General features: G+C 45.3%; 1 protein-coding gene across 1 annotated transcript in view; it reads right to left on the reverse strand.

The window, feature by feature from the left end:
• The window catches only part of LOC126355044 (facilitated trehalose transporter Tret1-like), a 134,200-nt gene extending 116,395 nt beyond the window's left edge, over positions 1-17,805 (reverse strand). Inside the window, exon 1 of the mRNA XM_050005197.1 lies at positions 17,682-17,805. Within this exon, the coding sequence (XP_049861154.1) occupies positions 17,682-17,760 (79 nt within the window). The 5' untranslated portion in view covers positions 17,761-17,805. The remainder of the gene's footprint in view (positions 1-17,681) is intronic.
• Between the last annotated feature and the right edge of the window lie 2,115 nt (positions 17,806-19,920).

Genomic DNA, 19,920 nt, shown 5'->3' on the forward strand with positions numbered 1-19,920 from the left:
TCAACCTCGAATTGGACTGTTGATAACTGGAAACATGTTGCCTGGTCGGACGAGTCTCGTTTCAAATTACATCGAGTGGATGGACCTGTACGGTTTGGAGACAACCTCATGAATCCATGGACCCTGCATGTCAGCAAAGAACTGTTCAAGCTGGTGGAGGCTCTATAATGGTGTGGGCCGTGTGCTGTTGGAGTGGTATGAGACCCCTGGTACGTCTAGATACGACTCTGACAGGTGACAAATACGTAAGCATCCTGTCTGATCACCTGCTTCCATACATGTTCAACGTACATTCCGAGAGGCTTGGGCAATCCCAGCAGGACAATGCGACACTCCATACGTCCAGAATTGCTACAGAGTGTCTCTGAGTGTCTTCTGAGTTTAAACACTTCCAACGCCCACCAGACTCCGCAGACATTAACATTATTGAGCATATCTGGGATGACTTGCAATGTGCTGTTCAGAAGAGATCTCCACCCCTCGTACTCTTGCCTATTTATGGACAGCCCTGAAGGATTCATGGTTCAGCTCCCTCCATCACTACTTCAGACAACAGTCGACTCCATACCACGTCGTGTTGCGGCACTTCTGCGTGCTCGCAGGGGCTCTACACGATATTAGGCAGATGTGCGTGTTTATTTGGCTCTTCAGCGTAAGTAATTTCGTAGCGGGTCTGCAGCCTCTGTGTTAAACGCTACATGCTCGCCACCAGCTTGCATGGACGATACGAGGATTTTAAGTGTGTGCTTTTTTACCATTTGTGTGCATTTTACCAACTGTGTGTATTTTATCGACTGGATTTTTATCAAGGTTTGTGTACGTCGGGAATGCCCTTTTTTCTTAGACTTCATGTGATGTAACATGCCAGTTTTATAAGTTCCAGGAGATCAGATGATGGCATCGTAAGACAGTTGAAACTTGTCGTCTTGGAGTAATAAAAGTGCCTACACTGCACGCGGCGTATGAAGTGTGTTGATTTAGGCCCGCAACTGTTCGGCTATATTATAGGCGACAAATGACTGGCACAGTAGTTATCGTAAAATGACTGGAAACAGTAACGACCGTAAAATACCTACGAGTAACCATCCGGAGCGACCTGAAGTGGAATGACAGCGGAAAACGAATAGTTGGAAGAGCAGATGCCCGATTGGGATTCAGTAGAAAAATCTTAGGAAATGTAATTCATCCACGAAGTAAGTAGCTTACAAAACACTTGCTCGATCTATTCTTGAGTATTGATCATCAGTCTGGGACCTTTACTAAGTAGGATTAATAGGAAGGAGGGAGAAAATCCAAACGAAGCGTGGCGCAATTCGTCACAGGATCGTTTACTCGACGGAGATGCCTAACAAACTCCAGTGTCAAATTCTACAAGAGGGGCATTCGTATCACGGAGAGATCTTACGTTCCAGGATGAGTGGGGCAACGTATTACCTCCTCCCACATTCGGCTCGCGGAGTGATCACGAGAGCTGGAGAAATTTGATGTACGGAGTTCTACCGGCAGACATTTCTCCCACGCGCCTTTTGTGAACACCGAAAGCTGGTTTGCGGGGTGTAGATGAGGGTGTAGATGTAACTGTAGCCAGTGACAGTGCGGTGAAGAGACGGGGGGGGGGGGGGGGGGGTAATTGTGAGCGGTGGCCAGACGGGCGCCCGCGCTTTGTTGGCAGAGCGCTGACTCATCTGGACTGTACTCAGTGTACTGTCTGGCCGCTGCGCCGCCCACGGCGAGGCTCACACGCCACGGCTGTCCCTGACAAGTTCCACGCTCGCGCACACAGCGCAGTCATTTCTTAGGAGGGGAACTACGAGGGTCGGTCAAAAAGTAATGCCTCCCATTTTTTTTCTACTTAAAAAAATTAAGTTAAGTGAAAAATTTGAATTTGGCGCCATTCCTCAAACCTTCTTCTGCAATCCACTGCAGTAGTAACTTTCTGTGTCAACAGGTGGCAGCACAGCAGAAGTTTGTAAGATGGCCGACATCGATGTTCGTTTGAGACAGCGTTGTGTGATTGAATTCTTGAATGCAGAAGGTGAAGCGCCCATACGCATTCATGAAAGACTGAAGAAGGTGTATGGTGTTGTGACAGTGGATGTCAGCACTGTTAGACGATGGGTTCGTCGTTGTAAGAAAGCTGAAGGGCAAACACCGTTGACTGACGAAAAGCGGAGCGGCAGGCCGGTGAGTGCAGTGACTCCACACAACATTCAGCAAGTTGATGACATAATTCGTGGTGACCGTCGGGTGACTGCAGATGAAGTGTGTCGCATTATTTCTCTTAGTAAAGGCAGTGTGATCACGATTATTAAACAATTGGGGTACTCAAAAGTTTGTGCACAGTGGGTTCCAAGAATGTTAACCGATCAGAATAAAGAGGCAAGGAAAACAATAGCCTCCCAACACTTGCAGCGCTTCCGTTTGGAGGGAGATGAGTTTCTGAAAAAAATTGTGACCGGGGACGAAACATGGGTGCATTTTTTTGAACCCGACTCAAAGAGGCAGTCAATGGAGTGGCGTCACACAAGCTCGCCGAGGAAGAAAAAATTCAAAACTGTGCGATCGGCAGGGAAAGTTATGGCAACAGTTTTCTGGGATACAGAGGGTGTGATTCTGGTTGATTTTTTGGAGCGGGGATGCACAATAAATTCTGTTCAATACGTCACAACCCTCAAAAAACTTAAAGCACGTCTTCAGCGAGTTCGCCCAACAAAATCAATGGCAGATGTTCTTCTTTTGCGTGACAATGCAAGACCACACACCAGTCGTCACACCTCTGACGAGATTGTCAAAATTGGATGGGAAGTTTTGGCTCATCCCCCATACAGCCCTGACCTGGCACCATCAGACTTCCATCTGTTCGGGCCACTAAAAGAAGCTCATCGTGGGATTCATTTTGAAGATGAGGAGGCCGTCAAAACATCCGTGCGTCAATGGCTTAGGAAGCAGAGCTGTGATTTTTACCGTGCTGGGATACATGCCCTTGTTCAAAGATGGACCAAAACTGTAGAGATGGGCGGAGATTACATTGAAAAATGACAAAATGATCCTCAATGTTGTGGTTTTCAACCTATGTAATTGCATTTAAATTTCCTGACAATTAAACGTAGAAAAAAAATAGGAGGCATTACTTTTTGACTGACCCTCGTACAACAGGGTACCCACGCCATTAGCTAAGAATCCAATACATTCAGGTACGCAGGTAGCCCGAAAACGGCAGTTCCATGAGGACGGAATGCAAAAACGTCAAATTTTCTTGAAATGCACTGCTTGCTTGGACTGGAAATGATTATCATTTCAGCGCTACCGCAAAATGGTAAACAGCACTAAGGATATCTACGGTAAATGATTACGGCGAATCTCTCGCCCAGCACAAACTCCCAAGCGATAGGCGTGGGTGGGGCAGGGGGGGGGAATGCAACTGACTCGTGTAGATAAACATCGTATACGCAAAATCAGAAACGACTATGTTAAACATCAGTTTTCTGCACAACTTGAGACAGAAAAAGTTTATCCCACTAATCAACAGCGTGACTGCTACGGTCGCAGGTGCAAATCCTGCCTCGGGCATGGATGTGTGTGATGTCCTTAGGTTAGTTAGGTTTAAGTAGTTCTAAGTTCTAGGGGACTGATGACCTCAGATGTTAAGTCCCATAGTGCTCAGAGCCATTTCAACCATTTGAACGAATCAACACTGTTTTAGAAAGAATCGCTCGCGTGACATTTTCTCACGTGATATACTGCGATGGAGGGCAACAGGCAGGTTACATATTTCTAGATTTCCGGAAAGCATTGGACACGGTGCTTCACTGCAGACTGTTAACGAAGCATGTGGTGTAGGTTCACAGAGATGTAAGTGGCTGGAAAACTTCTTAAGCAATAGAACCCAGTATGTTGTCCTCGGCGGGGAGTGTTCATCAGAGACAAGGGTATGGTCAGTAAGGTCAGTGGTCCCCCAGCGAAGCGTGATAGGTCGTAAATGAACTGGCGGACAGGATGGCCAACGATCTGCAGTTGCTTGCTGATGTTGCAGTGACATACGGGAAGGTAAAGAATCCGACTCGATTGCAAATAGAAACCGGATGTTGACCTACGTTTCGGCGCGGATAGCCACGCCTTCTTCGGAACACACTATAACTACAAACTGACTAAAAATGTTGGACCATACCTCTTTAGGCAGTTTGTAGTTTTAGTGCGTTCCGAAGAAGGCGTGGCTATCCGCGCCGAAACCTAGGTCAACATTTGGTTTCTATTTGCAATCGAGTCGGATTCTAAATTTTTCACGATTACTGACGCGCTGCAATGTTAAAAGTTCTCATACGGGAAGGTGTTGTCGCTGAGTAATTGTAGGATACATGATGACTTGGACAAAATTTCTAGTTGGTGTGATGAATGGCAGCTAGCTCTAAATGTACAAAAAAATGTAAGTTAATGTGGACGAATAGGAAAAACAAACCCGCAATATTCGAATACAGAATTAGTAGTATGCTGCTTAACAGTCACGCCGTATAAATGTCTGAGCGTAGGGGAATGGAACGAGCGCGTGACGATTGTAGTAGAAAAGGCCAATGGTCGACTTGCAGTAGGAGAAGTCTGGGGAAGTGTGGATCGACTGTGAGTGAGACTGCATATAGGACGCTGCTCGAATGTTTGGGGTCGACACCAGGTCGAATTAATGAACACAATGAAACAGTTCAGAGGTAGGCTGCAAGACTTGTCACTGGTAGCTTCGAGCAACACGTAAGTATTAGAGGTTTTCTTCGGGAACTCAAATGGAATCCCAGGAGGGAAGGCGACTTTCTTTTCGAGGAACAGTTTTCAGAAAATTTATAGAACCGGTATTTAAAGCTGACCGCAGAACGAATCTACATCCGACAACAACTCGTACAGGACCACAAAGATAAAATACGAGAGAGATTAGGTGTCTTATGGAGCCACAAATACTATTTACAGTCTTTTCTTCCCTCTTTTTGCGAGTGGAGCTGGAAAGGAAAGGACTAGTTGTGGTACTGTATACCCTCGGCCACGAACCACATGGTGGCTCGCTTAGTTTTTATGTAGATGTAGCTGAAGGAATGCTTATGCAGCGAGTGTCTCAATCAGGAGTAGCTTTTGAATTTTGATTGTTTCTGAGACTGTTATTCCTCGTGTAAGAAGGAGTAACGTCAATCAGCATGGGAGAGTCCTTAGAAAATGTAGTCCATCAACAAAGGAGGTGGCTTACAAAACACTCGTTCTACCTATACTTGAGTATTGCTCATCAGCGTGGGATCCGTACCAGACCGGGTCGACGGAGGAGATAGAGAAGATCCAAAGAAGAGCGGCGCGTTTCGTCACAGGGTTATTTGGTAACCGTGATAGCGTTACGGAGATGTTTAGCAAACTCAAGTGGCAGACTCTGCAAGAGAGGCGCTCTGCATCGCGGTGTAGCTTGCTAGCCAGTTTTCGAGAGGGTGCGTTTCTGGATGAGGTATCGAATATATTGCTTCCCCCTACTTATACCTCCCGAGGAGATCACGAATGTAAAATTAGAGAGATTAGAGCACGCACGGGGGCTTTCAGACAGTCGTCCTTCCCGCGAACCATACGCGACTGGAACAGAAAAGGGAGGTAATGACAGTGGCACGTAAAGTGCCCTCCGCCACACACCGTTGGGTGGTTTGCGGAGTGTAAATGTAGATGTAGATGTAGATGTACCGTAATTCGTACAGCCAGTAAACAGGCTTATTTGCTTCGAGACAAGTAGCCACATGCCCAGTGAGGCGGGCTCCGGAGCGCTGTCAATACAGTGACCGTTGTTGAGACTCCGCTTGACCCAACAGAGGACAAAGAAGCGTCGATACGCTCAACGGAAACACTGCATACTCGTCTGGACGACGTCATCCGCCCCGATATGCCGGCACGGTAGCTCAGCGTGTTCGGTCAGAGGGTTAGCTGCCCTCTGTATTAAAAAAACTGAGTTAACCGATCAAAGAAGAACATAGACGGGAATCCTACGACATCCGCCCCGAGCATATGCAACGAACGAAAGCGAACAAAACGAGATTTAAAAAATAATAATGATAAAAGATAGCGGAGTGGTCAGCGTGACGGATTGCCGTCCTACGGGCCCGGTTTCGATTCCCGGCTGGGTAGGAGATTTTCTCCGCTCAGGGACTGGGTGTTGTGTTGTCCTCATCATCATTTCATCCCCATCCGGTGCGCAGGTCGCCCAATGTGGCGTCGAATGTAATAAGACCTGCACCAAGGCGGCCGGTCCTGCCCTGCAAGGGGCCTCCCGGGCAATGATGCCAAAAGCTCATTTCCATTCTTTTTGGACCACGTCGTCTCTTCAGCTGTGTCACAATAATGCATCACGATGTACATATCCGCGTATGGAGGCTCCGAGGAGAACGAACGTTGCCTGGTTGCATTTGTCATCGTCATACAAGCCCCGTACCAGGCGTGGCGGTACTGTAACGCCGTCACTAAATTTTGAGCAGCACCCATGGCAGCAGTGTGTGAGGCAAGCAGACGGGTACAGAGGCGCTGATGTGTAGTTTCACAAGCGAGCCTGTTTGTACAGAGCGAAGCGGCTGAGCTGAGCCGCGCAATAGCGGTGACATCGCAGAAACGCTTTGCAACAACAGACCGACCTGTGGTTTATTTCCACACTATTGGGACACCGAGGTCTTGATCTGCACTAGGAAGCAGTGAAACGGCACAACAATTGGGCTGTTAATCGCCATAAACACTCCCTCATTCTAACACAGTTATCCATAGTCTGGCAGCACCCTCCACGTCATCGAATCCACGTCCGTTTCATGCACGCTATGGGCCAGCCAAAGGCCGACACCGGTCTAGACAGCCAGCTTCATCAGACCAGCACACAATTCTAAGTCCACCACCGCGTACTTGCAAGACAGTGGGGAGTCATCCACCAGCGCCCACACCAACACTGAACTTCTACCTCGGAGGTCAGCGTTCCGCAGCCAGAGCGGTACAGCAGCTGTCCCTGAATAACAGTGAGTGCTCCTAACCCAATAGCCGCGTAGCCTGCGTTAATTCTGCAGACGTACGAGCCGCTGGTACTGCTCACTCGGGACCGCATAGCGTTGACTCAGGCATGCACTGCTGAGTGAGGTAAACAGCGTCAGCAAAGCAGGACGCGTACGTCAATCGGTCATCCCACTACAGCGATTTTAAGACCTCGCCTTCAGCAGCGGACCACGCTCCTGTAGAGGGCATGTTCTGGGCCGCTACATCACTCCAACGTTGTACTCCAAGATGAATAAAATATGCTGTACGAGAGCCGTTCAATAAGTGATGCAGCATGGTTTTTTCTCAGCCAATTCTTGTTGAAAAATGCGGAATTTTTTGTTGGACAATCCTGAAATATTCCTACTTTAAAAAAATTTAAAAAATGTTCAAATGTGTGTGAAATCGTATGGGACTTAACTGCTAAGGTCATCAGTCCCTAAGCTTACACACTACTTAACCTAAATTATCCTAAGGACAAACACACACACACACACACACACACACACACACACACACACACACACCCATGCCCGAGGGAGGACTCGAACCTCCGAAGGGACCAGCTGCACAGACCGTGACTGCAGCGCCTCAAACCGCTCGGCTAATCCCGCGCGGCCATTCCCACTTCAACTTCTACAGCTTCATTAATTCCAGTTGGTGGCGGCGCTACACGTAACCTTCAAAATGGCGTCTGTAACGGAGATGCGCTCCAAGCAGAGAGCTGTCACTGAGTTTCTTTTTGCAGAAAACCAGAGCATCGCAGATATTTGTAGTCGCTTTCAGAATGTCTACGGACTTCTGGCAGTCATCAGAATACCGATGAGTCGTTGGACGAGGCATCTGTTATCATCGAAACAAGTTCGAGCAGACCTGTCCGTTCTCTCGCGTGCTGGCAGGCCGCACACAGCTGAGACTCGTACAATGTTGGAACGTGTGGACACTCTCATTCGAGGTGATTGGTTGGTTGGTCTGCGGGAGAGGACCAGACAGTGAGGTTACCGTGCCCATCAGATTAGGGAGGGATGGGAAAAAAAGTAGGCCGTGCCCTTTCAAAGGAACCGTCCCGGAATTTATCTGAAGTGATTTAGGGAAATCACGGAAAACCTAAATCACGATGGCCGGCCCCGAGTTTGAGCCGTCATCCTCCCGAATGCGAATCCAGTGTGCTAACCACTGCACCACCTAGCTCGGTTTCGTGGTGATCAACGGATCACAGACAAACATCTCGCTGCACTACACAAGACCTCACACAAGTATATGCATCCGAGAAGAGTTAGCAAAACTTCGTTGGACTGTTCTTCCTCATCGACCTTACAGCATGGATCTCACACCTTCCAAGTGTCTCACTCAATGGAAGATGCACGCCACGGGAACTACGAGGATGTTGGGGAGGTTGTTGATGCACCAAGTTTCAAATGTCGACCTGTAGAGTGTTACCACGCAGATATACGGGCCCTCCCAATAAGCTGATATAAGACCGTCGCATTAAACGGAGATATGGTTTTGTAACCAAGAGAGTGCAGAAAAATATGGTATTTTGAACCTAAGTTAAACCAAACTGCTTTCAGAAAAAGAGTGTTGCATTACTTGTTGAACGCTCCCCGTATCTTGCAGCGGACATTTCGTAGCCATCCCTGGACAACACTTGCATCTCCACAACCAGTTACTCCATCACTTCTGCACCATTCCGATCCCTTTCATCTTCAGGTCGCTATAGTATTGATTGCCATTGGGTACACAATACTATCCCCTCTGGTTCAAACAGCCGTTAATTTAGACATCAGCCGTTACGTTTCTCAAGTGTTTAGGCCTGCGGCTGTGCCGTATCTTCGAGGACACTGTGATCTATATTTGAGCAACATGACCAAAAACGCCGCGTTCTTCGTGCTGTCCTGACCTACCTGGGTACAGAGGGTGTGAGACAGTTGTCCTGGCCAGACGCTCTCCAAGTCTCTCATTCACTGGAAAAAAAATCTGGTCACTGGTTGCCGAGATACTGGCATGCAGCCACACACCAACCACTACGATTCAGAAACTCTGGCACAGAGCTGAAGCACCATGAAATGACATAACATCATCTGTCATTCACGCCCATTTTGACTTGATGCCTAGATAGGACAGAGCCATTGTTGGTGACAGAGCTGACAAATCTGTCCACTAATTATTGCACTCTATATACACTATGTGGTCAAAAGTATGCGGACACCCACAAAAACATACGTTTTTCATATTAAGTGCATTTTCCTGACACCTGCTGCCAGGTACTCCATATCAGTGACCTCAGTAGTCATTAGACATCATGAGAGAGCAGAATGGGGCGCTCCGCGGAACTCAAGGATTTCTAAAAGGGACAGGTGAGTGGGTGTCACTTGTGTCATACGTCTGTCTGTGAGATTTTCAGACTCCTTAATATCCCTAGGTACACTGTTTCCTATGTAATAGTGAAAAGGAAACGTGAAGGGACACGTACTGCACAAAAGCGTACAGGCCGAACTCGCATGTTGACTGACAGAGACCGCCAACAGTTGAAGAGGGTCGTAGTGTGGAATAGGCACACTTGTATCCAGACTATCACACAGGAATTACAAACTGCATCAGGATCCACTGCAAGTACTATGACAGTTAGGCAGGAGATGAGAAAACTTGGATTTCATGGTCGAGCGGCTTCTCATAAACCACATATCACGCCGGTAAATGCCAAACGACGCCTCCCTTGGTGTAAGGGGGGTAAACATCGGGAGATTTAACAGTGGAAAAACGCTGTGTGAAGTGACGAATCACGGTACACAGTGTGGCGATCCGATGGCAGGTATGGACACGGCGAATGCCCGGTGAACGTCATCTGCCAGCGTGTGTAGTGCCAACAGTAAAATCCGGAGGCGGTGGTGTTATGGTGTGGTCGTGTTTTTCATGGAGGGGGCTTGCACGCCTTGTTGTTTCACGTGGCACTATCACAACGCAGGCCTACATTGGAGTTTTAAACACCTTCTTGCTTGCCGCTGTTGAAGAGCAATTCAAGGATGGCGACTGCATCTTTCAACACGACCGAACACCTGTTCGTAATGCACGACCTGTGTCGGAGTGATTACACGACAATAACTTCGATGTAATGGACTGGCCTGCACAGAGTCCTGACCTGAATCCTACAGAGCACCTTTGGGATGTTTAGGAACCCCAACTTTGTGCCAGGCCTCACCGACTAACGTCGATAGCTCTCCTCAGTGGAGCACTCCGTGAAGAATGGGCTGCCATTCCCCAAGAAACCTTCCAGCACCTGACTGAACGTACGACTGCGAGAGTGGAAGCTATCATCAAGGATAAGGATGGGCCAACACCATATTGAATTCCAGCATTACCGATGGAGGGCGCCACGAACTTGTAAATCAGTTTCAGCCAGGTGTGCGGATACTTTTGATCACATAATGCATTTTCGCATTGTGACTCCACCTAGATATATGATGATGTCTTCATCTCGCTGTGCCGTATACGCGCAATGAGTAACATTTCCTTATTTGTTACCCTACCTGATGTAATTTTTATGGCTAGCGTTCTATTTAAGACAACTGAAGCGTAAAGACGGTAACATTGAGGCCAGAAGCCTGAACCCTTGTTTTCTTTCGCTACTTCTGTCGGTTCTGGATCCATGGCGCATACAGCGCAATCAAGGTGCTCCCGTAGATTCTGCACTTTGTATAAATCCCGGGAGTTTGGTGGCCAGGGAAGTAAGGTAAACCCATCCTGCAGCTCTTCTAACTACGCACGCATGCTGCGAGTGTGAGAAATGTTGCATTGTCTTTCTGAGGGATGCCATTGTGCCGAGGAAAACTCAGATGTATATAAGGATGGACATGGCCCCCTAGGATAGATGCATACTTGTAATGATGCATTGTGCCTTTCAGAATGGCAACATCATCCAGCGCATCCACGAAAACATGCCTCCTCCTCCGGCCTGGATCCTTGCGACGATTCTTGTGTTCACACGTTCCACGCCGTACACGCAAACGTCCGTTTGTCCTATGGTGCATAAAACGTGATTCACCTGAAAACGCCACCTGTATCCACACAGTGGACGCGCAGTTGCGGTATCGGCGTGGAAATCCCAGCTTTCGCCGCTGATGGACAGTCGGCATTGATGCCTAACCAGGTGCCTGCTGCGGAATCCCATAAGCAGCAACATTCGAACATTCGAGGAAACAATGCTGCTAGCCCTTTGGTTCATCTGGACAGTCAGCTGCTCAACAGTTGCACATCTATTCGCCTGTATACATCTCCCCAGCCATCGTCCAATCTGTTATCTCCGCCTTGTGATGCACCACATCTGCGTCGGCGCCCGTTTTGGATAGCGCCATTTTGCCATGTATGTATACTTCTATTGCGGCGGCAAGCGAACACTGTACAAACTTAGCCATTTCGTAAATGCTTCCATCCTTGGCCCGAAAGCCAATGGTCAAACCATTTTGGACATCAGATAACTCGCTCCCATTCCGCATTATGGCAGCGACTGAACTGTTTACATACGCTTTATATACCCTCTGCTGCTATGGTTGCCACAGGCTGTCTGTGACTGACGTTGACGTCGAACCTAGGTGGTGTTCACATACGTGTGACTACTGAGTGGAGTGTGCGTGATCTAGTGGTCTTTCAGGGGCTGTCTCACGAAACAGTGAAGGAGGTAGCCCCTGTGTAAGCTGCGGAGACAGGAACTTCAATTCGATACGAGGAGTCTGTGTTGGTGTCGAGAATGAGTTAGTGATCTTATATAGACTTAGCAATCAAGGCTAGTGTTGTAGTACTTCAAATGGACAATATTTTCGAACTCTTAAAGTTTCGTTTTAATACGTCGCGGTTGCAGAATACTTACACGAATTATTTACATAACGAAGAAATAGACAGAGACAGATCTCGGGGAAAGTCACTTTAGGTTCCAGAGTAATGGCGGAACACGTGAGGCGATACTGATGGTATGACTTATCTTACAAAATAGGCTGAAGACAGAAACCTACATGTATAGGACATGTAGATTTAAAGGAAGATTTTGAAAATGTTGGCTGGAATACACACTCTGAAACTCTGTAGCTAGCACGGATAAAATACGTAGAACGAAAGTTATCTACAACTAGATTACATTTATAACATTCGGAGAACATGAAAGGTAAGTAGTTATTGAGAAGGGAGAAAGACATCGTTGTAAGTTATCGCCATGTTAACCTACCTGTAGACTGATCTAGCACTGAAGGAAACCAAAGATAAAATTGGAAAGGGAATTACAATTTAAGGAGAAGAAATAAAAACTTCGAGGTTTACCGATGATTTTGTAATTTTTGTCTATGACAGCAAACGACGGAAGGATAGCCTCTTGAAAAGTCATAATATGCATAATAGCAAAAGTAATACGATAGTGGTGGAATGTAGCCGAAGCTCTGCAAAGAGAATTAGTTTAGGAATTGAGGAACTAACAACAGTAGGTGGATTTTGCCACGTGGACAGCGAGGTAATTGAAGGTGGCCGAAATAGAGGAGATGTAAAATGCTGACTGACATTGGGAAGATTATCGTTTCCGAAAAATAGAAACTGGTTAGCACCTAATGTTAATTTAAGTGTTATGAGTTTTTCTGAAGGTATTTGCCTGGTATGCAGGCTTTTACTGAAGGGAAACGTGGACGATGACCAGTTCGGACAAGCAGAGAGTAGAAGCGTTTGAAATGTGGCACTCCAGAAGAATGCTCAAGACTAGATGCGTAGATCGGATGACATGACTAACGAAGAGGTACTGAATCAAATAAGGGGAAGAAGATATGTTTTGGACGACTTTACTAAAAAGGGCTCGGTTGATTGGACGCTTCCTGAGACGTCATGGAATCGTCATTTTGATAATAGACGGATATATGGTGGACCAAGAGTTGACTACATTAAGCAGGTACAAATGTCTTTAGGCTACAGTTGTTTTGGAAAAATGAAGAGGCTTGCACGGGATAGACTAGCGTGAACAGCTGCGTCAAATCATTCGCCGGATCGATGACCACAACAATAACAACTATACAAAACTTTGAATTCAGATACGGAAGTGTGTTTTCGTGTCGGAAGTAGTTTTTCGGTTTTTCACTGGAACATATTAGCAGTTATACGTTAGAACTTTATTTTAATTTAGCGAGGGTATGATGTTTCTTTTAGTGAATTTAAAATGTTTCGTGGAAGTTTAGTGTGCTCGCCCTCGTTTTGAACAGTCGTGCTGGATAAGCCTGCATTATTCGTGGAAATGCAGGCGAAGTTTTAAATGGTATCTCTTTTTATGTAACGGCAAATATACATGCTCTCTTCGCACTCTCAATGCTTCACCGTAAGTGGTTACTATTCGAATTTCTGTATGGACAGATATTAAATTTAAAGTCCACGTGTGTCGCCCTTCGTAATGTGAATCATATACATACAGATACGTCGTCCCTATACGGAAAGTGTTCCATTTCGAGCAAACGTTGTCCCACCATGAGGTGGGAAAGTCGATAAATGAACAAGCTGACTAGAGAATGTGCGTGATACTCCGATATTTAAGAGCTCTCTAACGCAACTAAAGTACCGAACCAACTAGAATAGAAAAAGAAAAGTGATCTTGAAGAAATCAGCTCAAATATATCGATATAAGCAAAGATTTGTTAGAGAAATCACATGTAAGTGATAAGATTGTTTGCTAAATTCTCCGTGTTAAGGTACATGATTGGACACTCGAAGTTGCACATTAAGTTTCAACAGGCGAAAAGCCGAAAAGCGCACTTTTAAAGAATAGTTTGATACCAAAAGGTACGAAAGTGAGTGGGCAAACATCTAAAAGAAATGAATTATCTTGTTGCAAAGGTGTAATATGTCAAGAAGCGTTACACATCAAAGAGCTAAATCGAGCCCAGTAATGTTTACGGAGACAACAATGTATGTTTTGGTTCGACAGCGTTAAGCTACATTGCAGCAGGAATTATCTAATAACGTTAACGTATATAAATTTATACGTTTGCGTTAAGTAACAGTAAAAAAGTATGATTTTATTCTTTTCCTCGTTCTTGAGGACGAAGGAACATTTGCGTGCACTATTTGATAAAAAATATCCGGACACTGAATGCGGACTGCATGTACAGACGCTTCAGATCAGATACTGTGTATATTCTTTTGTAAACACATAAGCTCGTCATTATCGTTCAACGTAGTGAACAGTGTGTCTCATTTAATCTGATATAACCTGTACAGTTTCTCGAGGCTATTAAAGTTGGAAGTGATTAACTGCTAGTTTTGTCGCATGAAAAGGGTGCGAATTGAGTTTCTCCATTGTCGATCCAAGTCTATGATGTTTATTTTATTTTATTTTTTAAAACTATTATGTGTGTCAAGCTTTCGAATTAACTGCTATCGACAAATCAAGACTTCATGCCACTATACACACATTTCTCCCTTTAGACTCTGATTTTGCCTAAACGACAGAATAAAGTCAGTCGCAAATGCATTTATGCCGACCGTCCTGTGGAAAAAGGTGAGGAGTTTAAGGCTGTCACAAACCATTTAAAAGGATTCATATGGATGTAGAAACTGCATAAATATTCAAGCCGTTGCTGACAAAATCATAGCTACGAAACAGTTGACGTTTCCATTACAACATCATCACTATGATTCATTGGATTTAAACAAAGATTCGTTGGATTTAAACAAAGTAACGGTCAAAGACACAAGAAGCGAGATAGAGCGTGCCCCTAAGATAAGACTCTTCCAAGGAAGGTAAACATCCGAGACACATCAGAGATTGGAAGTTTGTTCCTCACTCAAGAACATTACGAACAGAAAAAAAGAAGAAAGATTTGCGTGGCTACCGTTCCGATATTCTCTAGGAAAGAACACAAATATAATTTTACTCGTGGATTTGAGAAGAGTTGAATGGCATATAATACTATAACAGTTATGTGGACTGTGCATATTCAGTGTTCTATATATTTTAAAGTTTGCTTTCTTCTCAGTACTAATAGATTAACTTTACTGTCAAACTGCTAATAAAACTTCATGACGAAATCGTTACTGTACCTGCCATTCCACACACAAATCAACGAACCAAGCTGACTTTAGAAATAAATATATCACACTATAGCGTTTTTACATCATAGATGGATTCGTAGACTGGAGATATTACCATGGGCTACTCCTTCACCCCTGACTCATATATATTTCGAAAAAGAGTTCAACACAGTTTTAACAAAATCTGCTATAACAGCGCTTGAGAAATTAGGCATTGTTTCAGCCCGTGTGAGTGACGAAAAATGCATACGTCTACGCTTCCGCTAGACATCAGGACAGTGGAAATCCAGTACCGAAGTAGGAGTAATGCATAAAGAATCGATATTGTCAAAATCATTCTCCGCAGCAAAAGGGGAAGTTCTAAATTCTTGAAATGGGAAAAAGTAGAAGGAATACATACTTGTGAAGCGTCCGAAAATCACCTCAATTGTGGAGACGACGTTGTAGCTTTTGCCTGTACTGCACATAAACTTCAACAGAGAATATAAGAAATTATCAACAGATAAAAATAAAATACCACAAATTAATCTTTATGGATGTCAACAAATCTGTGACGCTGCTAACACACTGTTGTAGCTGTACAGTCAGATCTCACAGATAGTGAGAATGACAGATTTGTGAGTGGCTCCTCCAGTGACACTGACGATTACGTGCCGGGAAAAACTGTGGTGTTGCGTCGAGGTTTTGCTTTTATCTCCAGGTTTGTACTGCAGCGTGAGTTAAAACTGTAACTGCAAAAACCGTTTTCAAAAGATACCAATCTGTAGGCTCTTTACGTAACTCTGAGAACCAAGTTTTTCACAAGGGCTATGTTGGACATTGGCCAGTTACGTTCGAGAAGAGGGCAGTTGCAAAAACGTGCGCCGCTGCGCTTACACCAAATAGAAGAACCATTTCCTGTTAATGTGTTGCTGAAGATAGTATGGTTTTTCAGACTGGAACATGGACACGTTTTTAACCGTCCTAGAAAATTCTTCAAAAGAGGAATACTGTGATGTTTCCGCAAAATTATGCGAGGGATGTTCCAAAACTGAGATCCAATGGAGCCAGAATCTGTTATTGGGACACGAACACTGCCAAGTGGGACAACCGTGCCAGCCAGCGTCGTTATATGCAGCAAGAAGGTACGCCGAGGTTACTGATTTAAAACATATTTCGTGTTGGACCTGTTTTGGACGACAGTGACGCAGGTTCAATTACGAATTTTTTGTAAATTATTTTAAAATTTAACCTATCAGAAGGGGATTGCGAAAATTATTTTAACTACGTACATGCAGTTCGGGCATGTTAATTATCCGAGGATGAAACTTTAAATGTGTTAAAAACAAGAAGAAGAAAACGGTTTAGAAGTGCCAATGAGTTTCCTGCCCAGTCACGGAAGGTAAGATAACAGCACGTGCTTCTGGGTTTTAAACTGCGCTTATTTGTTGGGTGGTGAGGAAGAATTACAGGGTGTGTTAAATGGGGTGAACAGTGTATTGAGTACAGACTGAGAGTGAATCTAAGAAAGACAAAAGTAGTGAGAAGTAGAGGAAAGGAGAAGAGCGAGAAACGTAACATGAGAATTGGGGATCAGGAAGTAGACGAAGTTAAGGAATTCTGCGACCTAGGCAGCAAAATAGCTCACGATGGACGGGGCAAGGAGGATATAAAAAGACAAGCAAGGACGATATAAAAATCAGGCTAGCACTGGCGAAGGGAGCATTCCTGGCCAAGAGAGGTCTTCTAGTATCAAATGGCTCTGACCATTATGGGACTTAACTTCTGAAGTTATCAGTCCCATAGAACTTAGAACTACTTAAACCTAACTAACCTAAGGACATCATAAACATCCATGCCCGAGGCAGGATTCGAGCCTGCGACCGTGGCGGTCGCGCGGTTCCAGACTGTGGCGCATAGAACCGCTCGGCCACTCCAGCCGGCTTCTAGTATCAAACAAAGGTCTTAATTTGAGTAAGAAATTTCTGAGAACGTACATTCGGAGGACAGTATTGTTTGCTAGTGAAAGCGGGCCGCTATGGCCGAGCGGTTCTAGGCACTTCAGTTCAGAACCGTGCTACTGCAACGGTCGCAGGTTCGAATCCTGCCTCGGGCATAGATGTGTGTGATGTCCTCATGTTAGTTAGGTTTAAGTAGTTCTGAGTTCTAGGGGAGTGATGAGCTCCTCGGTTAAGTGCCATAGTGCTCAGAGCCATTTGAACACTTTTTTTTCTATTAAGACGTGGACTGTGGGAAAACCGTGACAGAAGAGAATTGAAGCATTCGGGATGTGGTGTTGCAAACGAATATTGAAAAATTCAATGGGGTGATAAGGTAAGGAACGAAGAGGTTCTCCGCAGAATGAAGAAGGTACAGCATGATACGAGATGTGAGACATCAGGGAAAAACTTTCATGGCATTAGAGGAAGCTGTAGAGGGTAAAATTGTATGGGAATACAGAGACTTTTAATACATCCAGCAAATAATTGACGGCGTAGGTTGCAAATGCTACTCTGAGATTAAAAGGTTGGGATAGGAGATGAATTCGTGTGGGGCGCCTCAAACAGAAAAAAAAGGTGTAATCTTGTGCGAAGGTCAGGAAGCGGAATAGTGGGCAGGGACAGTGAGGCACGCACCTGCAGCGGCGGCGAGGTACTGCGGCAGCACGCTGCCTCCGGGCCGCAGCGCCACCGGACTCCTCGGAATGACGGCCATGACTGTGCTCTGCTCTGCTCTGGCTGCGCGCTCTGGCTTCTGGCTACTGCTGGCAGCTGGCGGGCCCGCGGCCTTTTATAACCTCCCACAGCGCCGCAGCCCCGCCGCCGGAGCGGTACTCGCGAACCCTCCAGCACAGCTCCCTGCACTCGCCGTTGATAGCGGAAGAATCCACGCCACTACCGCAGGGCACAGTGCTAACGCCACTGTTACTTTGTTTGTGTACAAGTGATACCTCACTTGTTCCTCTTACGTCCTCGGCGTCCAAACATTCCCATCTCTTACAGTGCTAGAATATTATACATGGACATCCTGAAGCAATGGTCCACATGCCTGACGATCGATACATATACTATATGATTCCAAAAAGATTTACAGGATAAAGCTGAAGGAAAGATTTATGGAATGGAAATACTAGGGATATTCGGAGAGTTCCGATTGATCCACTATGATGTTGTTGTTGTGGTCTTCAGTCCTGAGACTGGTTTGATGCAGCTCTCCATGCCACCCTATCCTGTGCAAGCTTCTTCATCTCCCAGTACTTACTGCAACCTACATCATTTTGAATCTGTTTAGTGTATTCATCTCTTGGTCGTCCTCTACGATTTTTACCCTCCACGCTGACCTCCAATGCTAAATTTGTGATCCCTTGATGCCTCAGAACGTGTCCTACCAACCGGTACCTTGTTCTTGTCAAGTTGTGCCACAGACTCCTCTTCTCCCCAATCCTATTCAATACCTCCTCATTAGTTATGTGATCTATCAATCTAATCTTCAGCATTCATCCGTAGCACCACATTTCGAAAGCTTCTATTCTCTTCTTGCCCAAACTATTTATCGTCCATGTTTCACTTCCATACATGGCTACACTCCATACAAATACTTTCAGAAACGAGTTCCTGACACTTAAATCTATACTCGATGTTAACAAATTTCTCTTCTTCAGAGACGCTTTCCTTGCCATTGCCAGTCTACATTTTATATGTTCTCTACTTCGACCATCATCAGTTATTTTGCTCCCCAAATAGCAAAACTCCTTTACTACTTTAAGTGTCTCGTTTCCTAATTTAATTCTCAGCATCTCTCGACTTATATCGACTACATTCCATTATCCTCGTTTTGCTTTTGTTGATGTTCACCTTATATCCTCCTTTCAAGTCACTGTCCATTCCGTTCAACTGCTCCTCCAAGTCCTTTGCTGCCTCTGACAGAATTACAATGTCATCGGCGAACCTCAAAGTTTTTATTTCTTCTCCATGCATTTTAATACCTACATCGAATTTTACTTTTGTTTCCTTTACTGCTTGCTCAATATACAGATTGAATAACATCGGGGAGAGGCTACAACCCTGTCTCACTGCCTTCCCAACCACTGCCTCCCTTCCGTGCCCCTCGACTTTTATAACTGCCATCTGGTTTCGGTACAAACTGTAAATAGCCTTTCGCTCCCTGTATTTCACTCCTGCCACCTATACCATTTGAAAGCGAGTATTCCAGTCAACATTGTCAAAAGCTTTCTCTAAGTCTACAAATGCTAGAAACGTAGGTTTGCCTTTTCTTAATCTTTCTTCTAAGATAACTCGTAAGGTCAGTATTGCCTCACGTGTTCCATTATTTCTACGGAATCCAAACTGATCTTCCCCGAGGTCGGCTTCTACCAGTTTTTCCATTCGTCTATAAAGAATTCGTGTTAGTATTTTGCAGCTGTGACTTATTAAACTGATTTTCACATCTGTCAATACCTGCTTTCTTTGGGATTGGAATTATTATACTCTTCTTGAAGTCTGAGGGCATTTTGCCTGTCTCATACATCTTTCTCACCAGATGGTAGTGATTTGTCAGGACTGGCTCTCCCAAGGCTGTCATTAGTTCTAATGGAATGTTGACTACTGCCGGCGCCTTGTTTCGACTCAGGTCTTTCAGTGCTCTGTCAAACTCTTCACGCAGTATCGTATCTCCCGTTTCATACTGTCACCACTGTGATAGTCAGAAATATTTCATCTGCAACAGTTAGCTACAGCTTCCAGTCATTGCTCTACATAGTCACCACTCCGACTTAGAGATTTGTCGTAGCATTGTACCAACTGTCCCATACCCTCGTCATAAAAGGCAGCCGCCTGTGCTCCCCGACAATTCTCTACGCTATAGTTCGTTGTCTGT

This window comes from Schistocerca gregaria, chromosome 3 (assembly GCF_023897955.1).
Source record: "Schistocerca gregaria isolate iqSchGreg1 chromosome 3, iqSchGreg1.2, whole genome shotgun sequence".
NCBI lineage: Eukaryota > Metazoa > Arthropoda > Insecta > Orthoptera > Acrididae > Schistocerca > Schistocerca gregaria.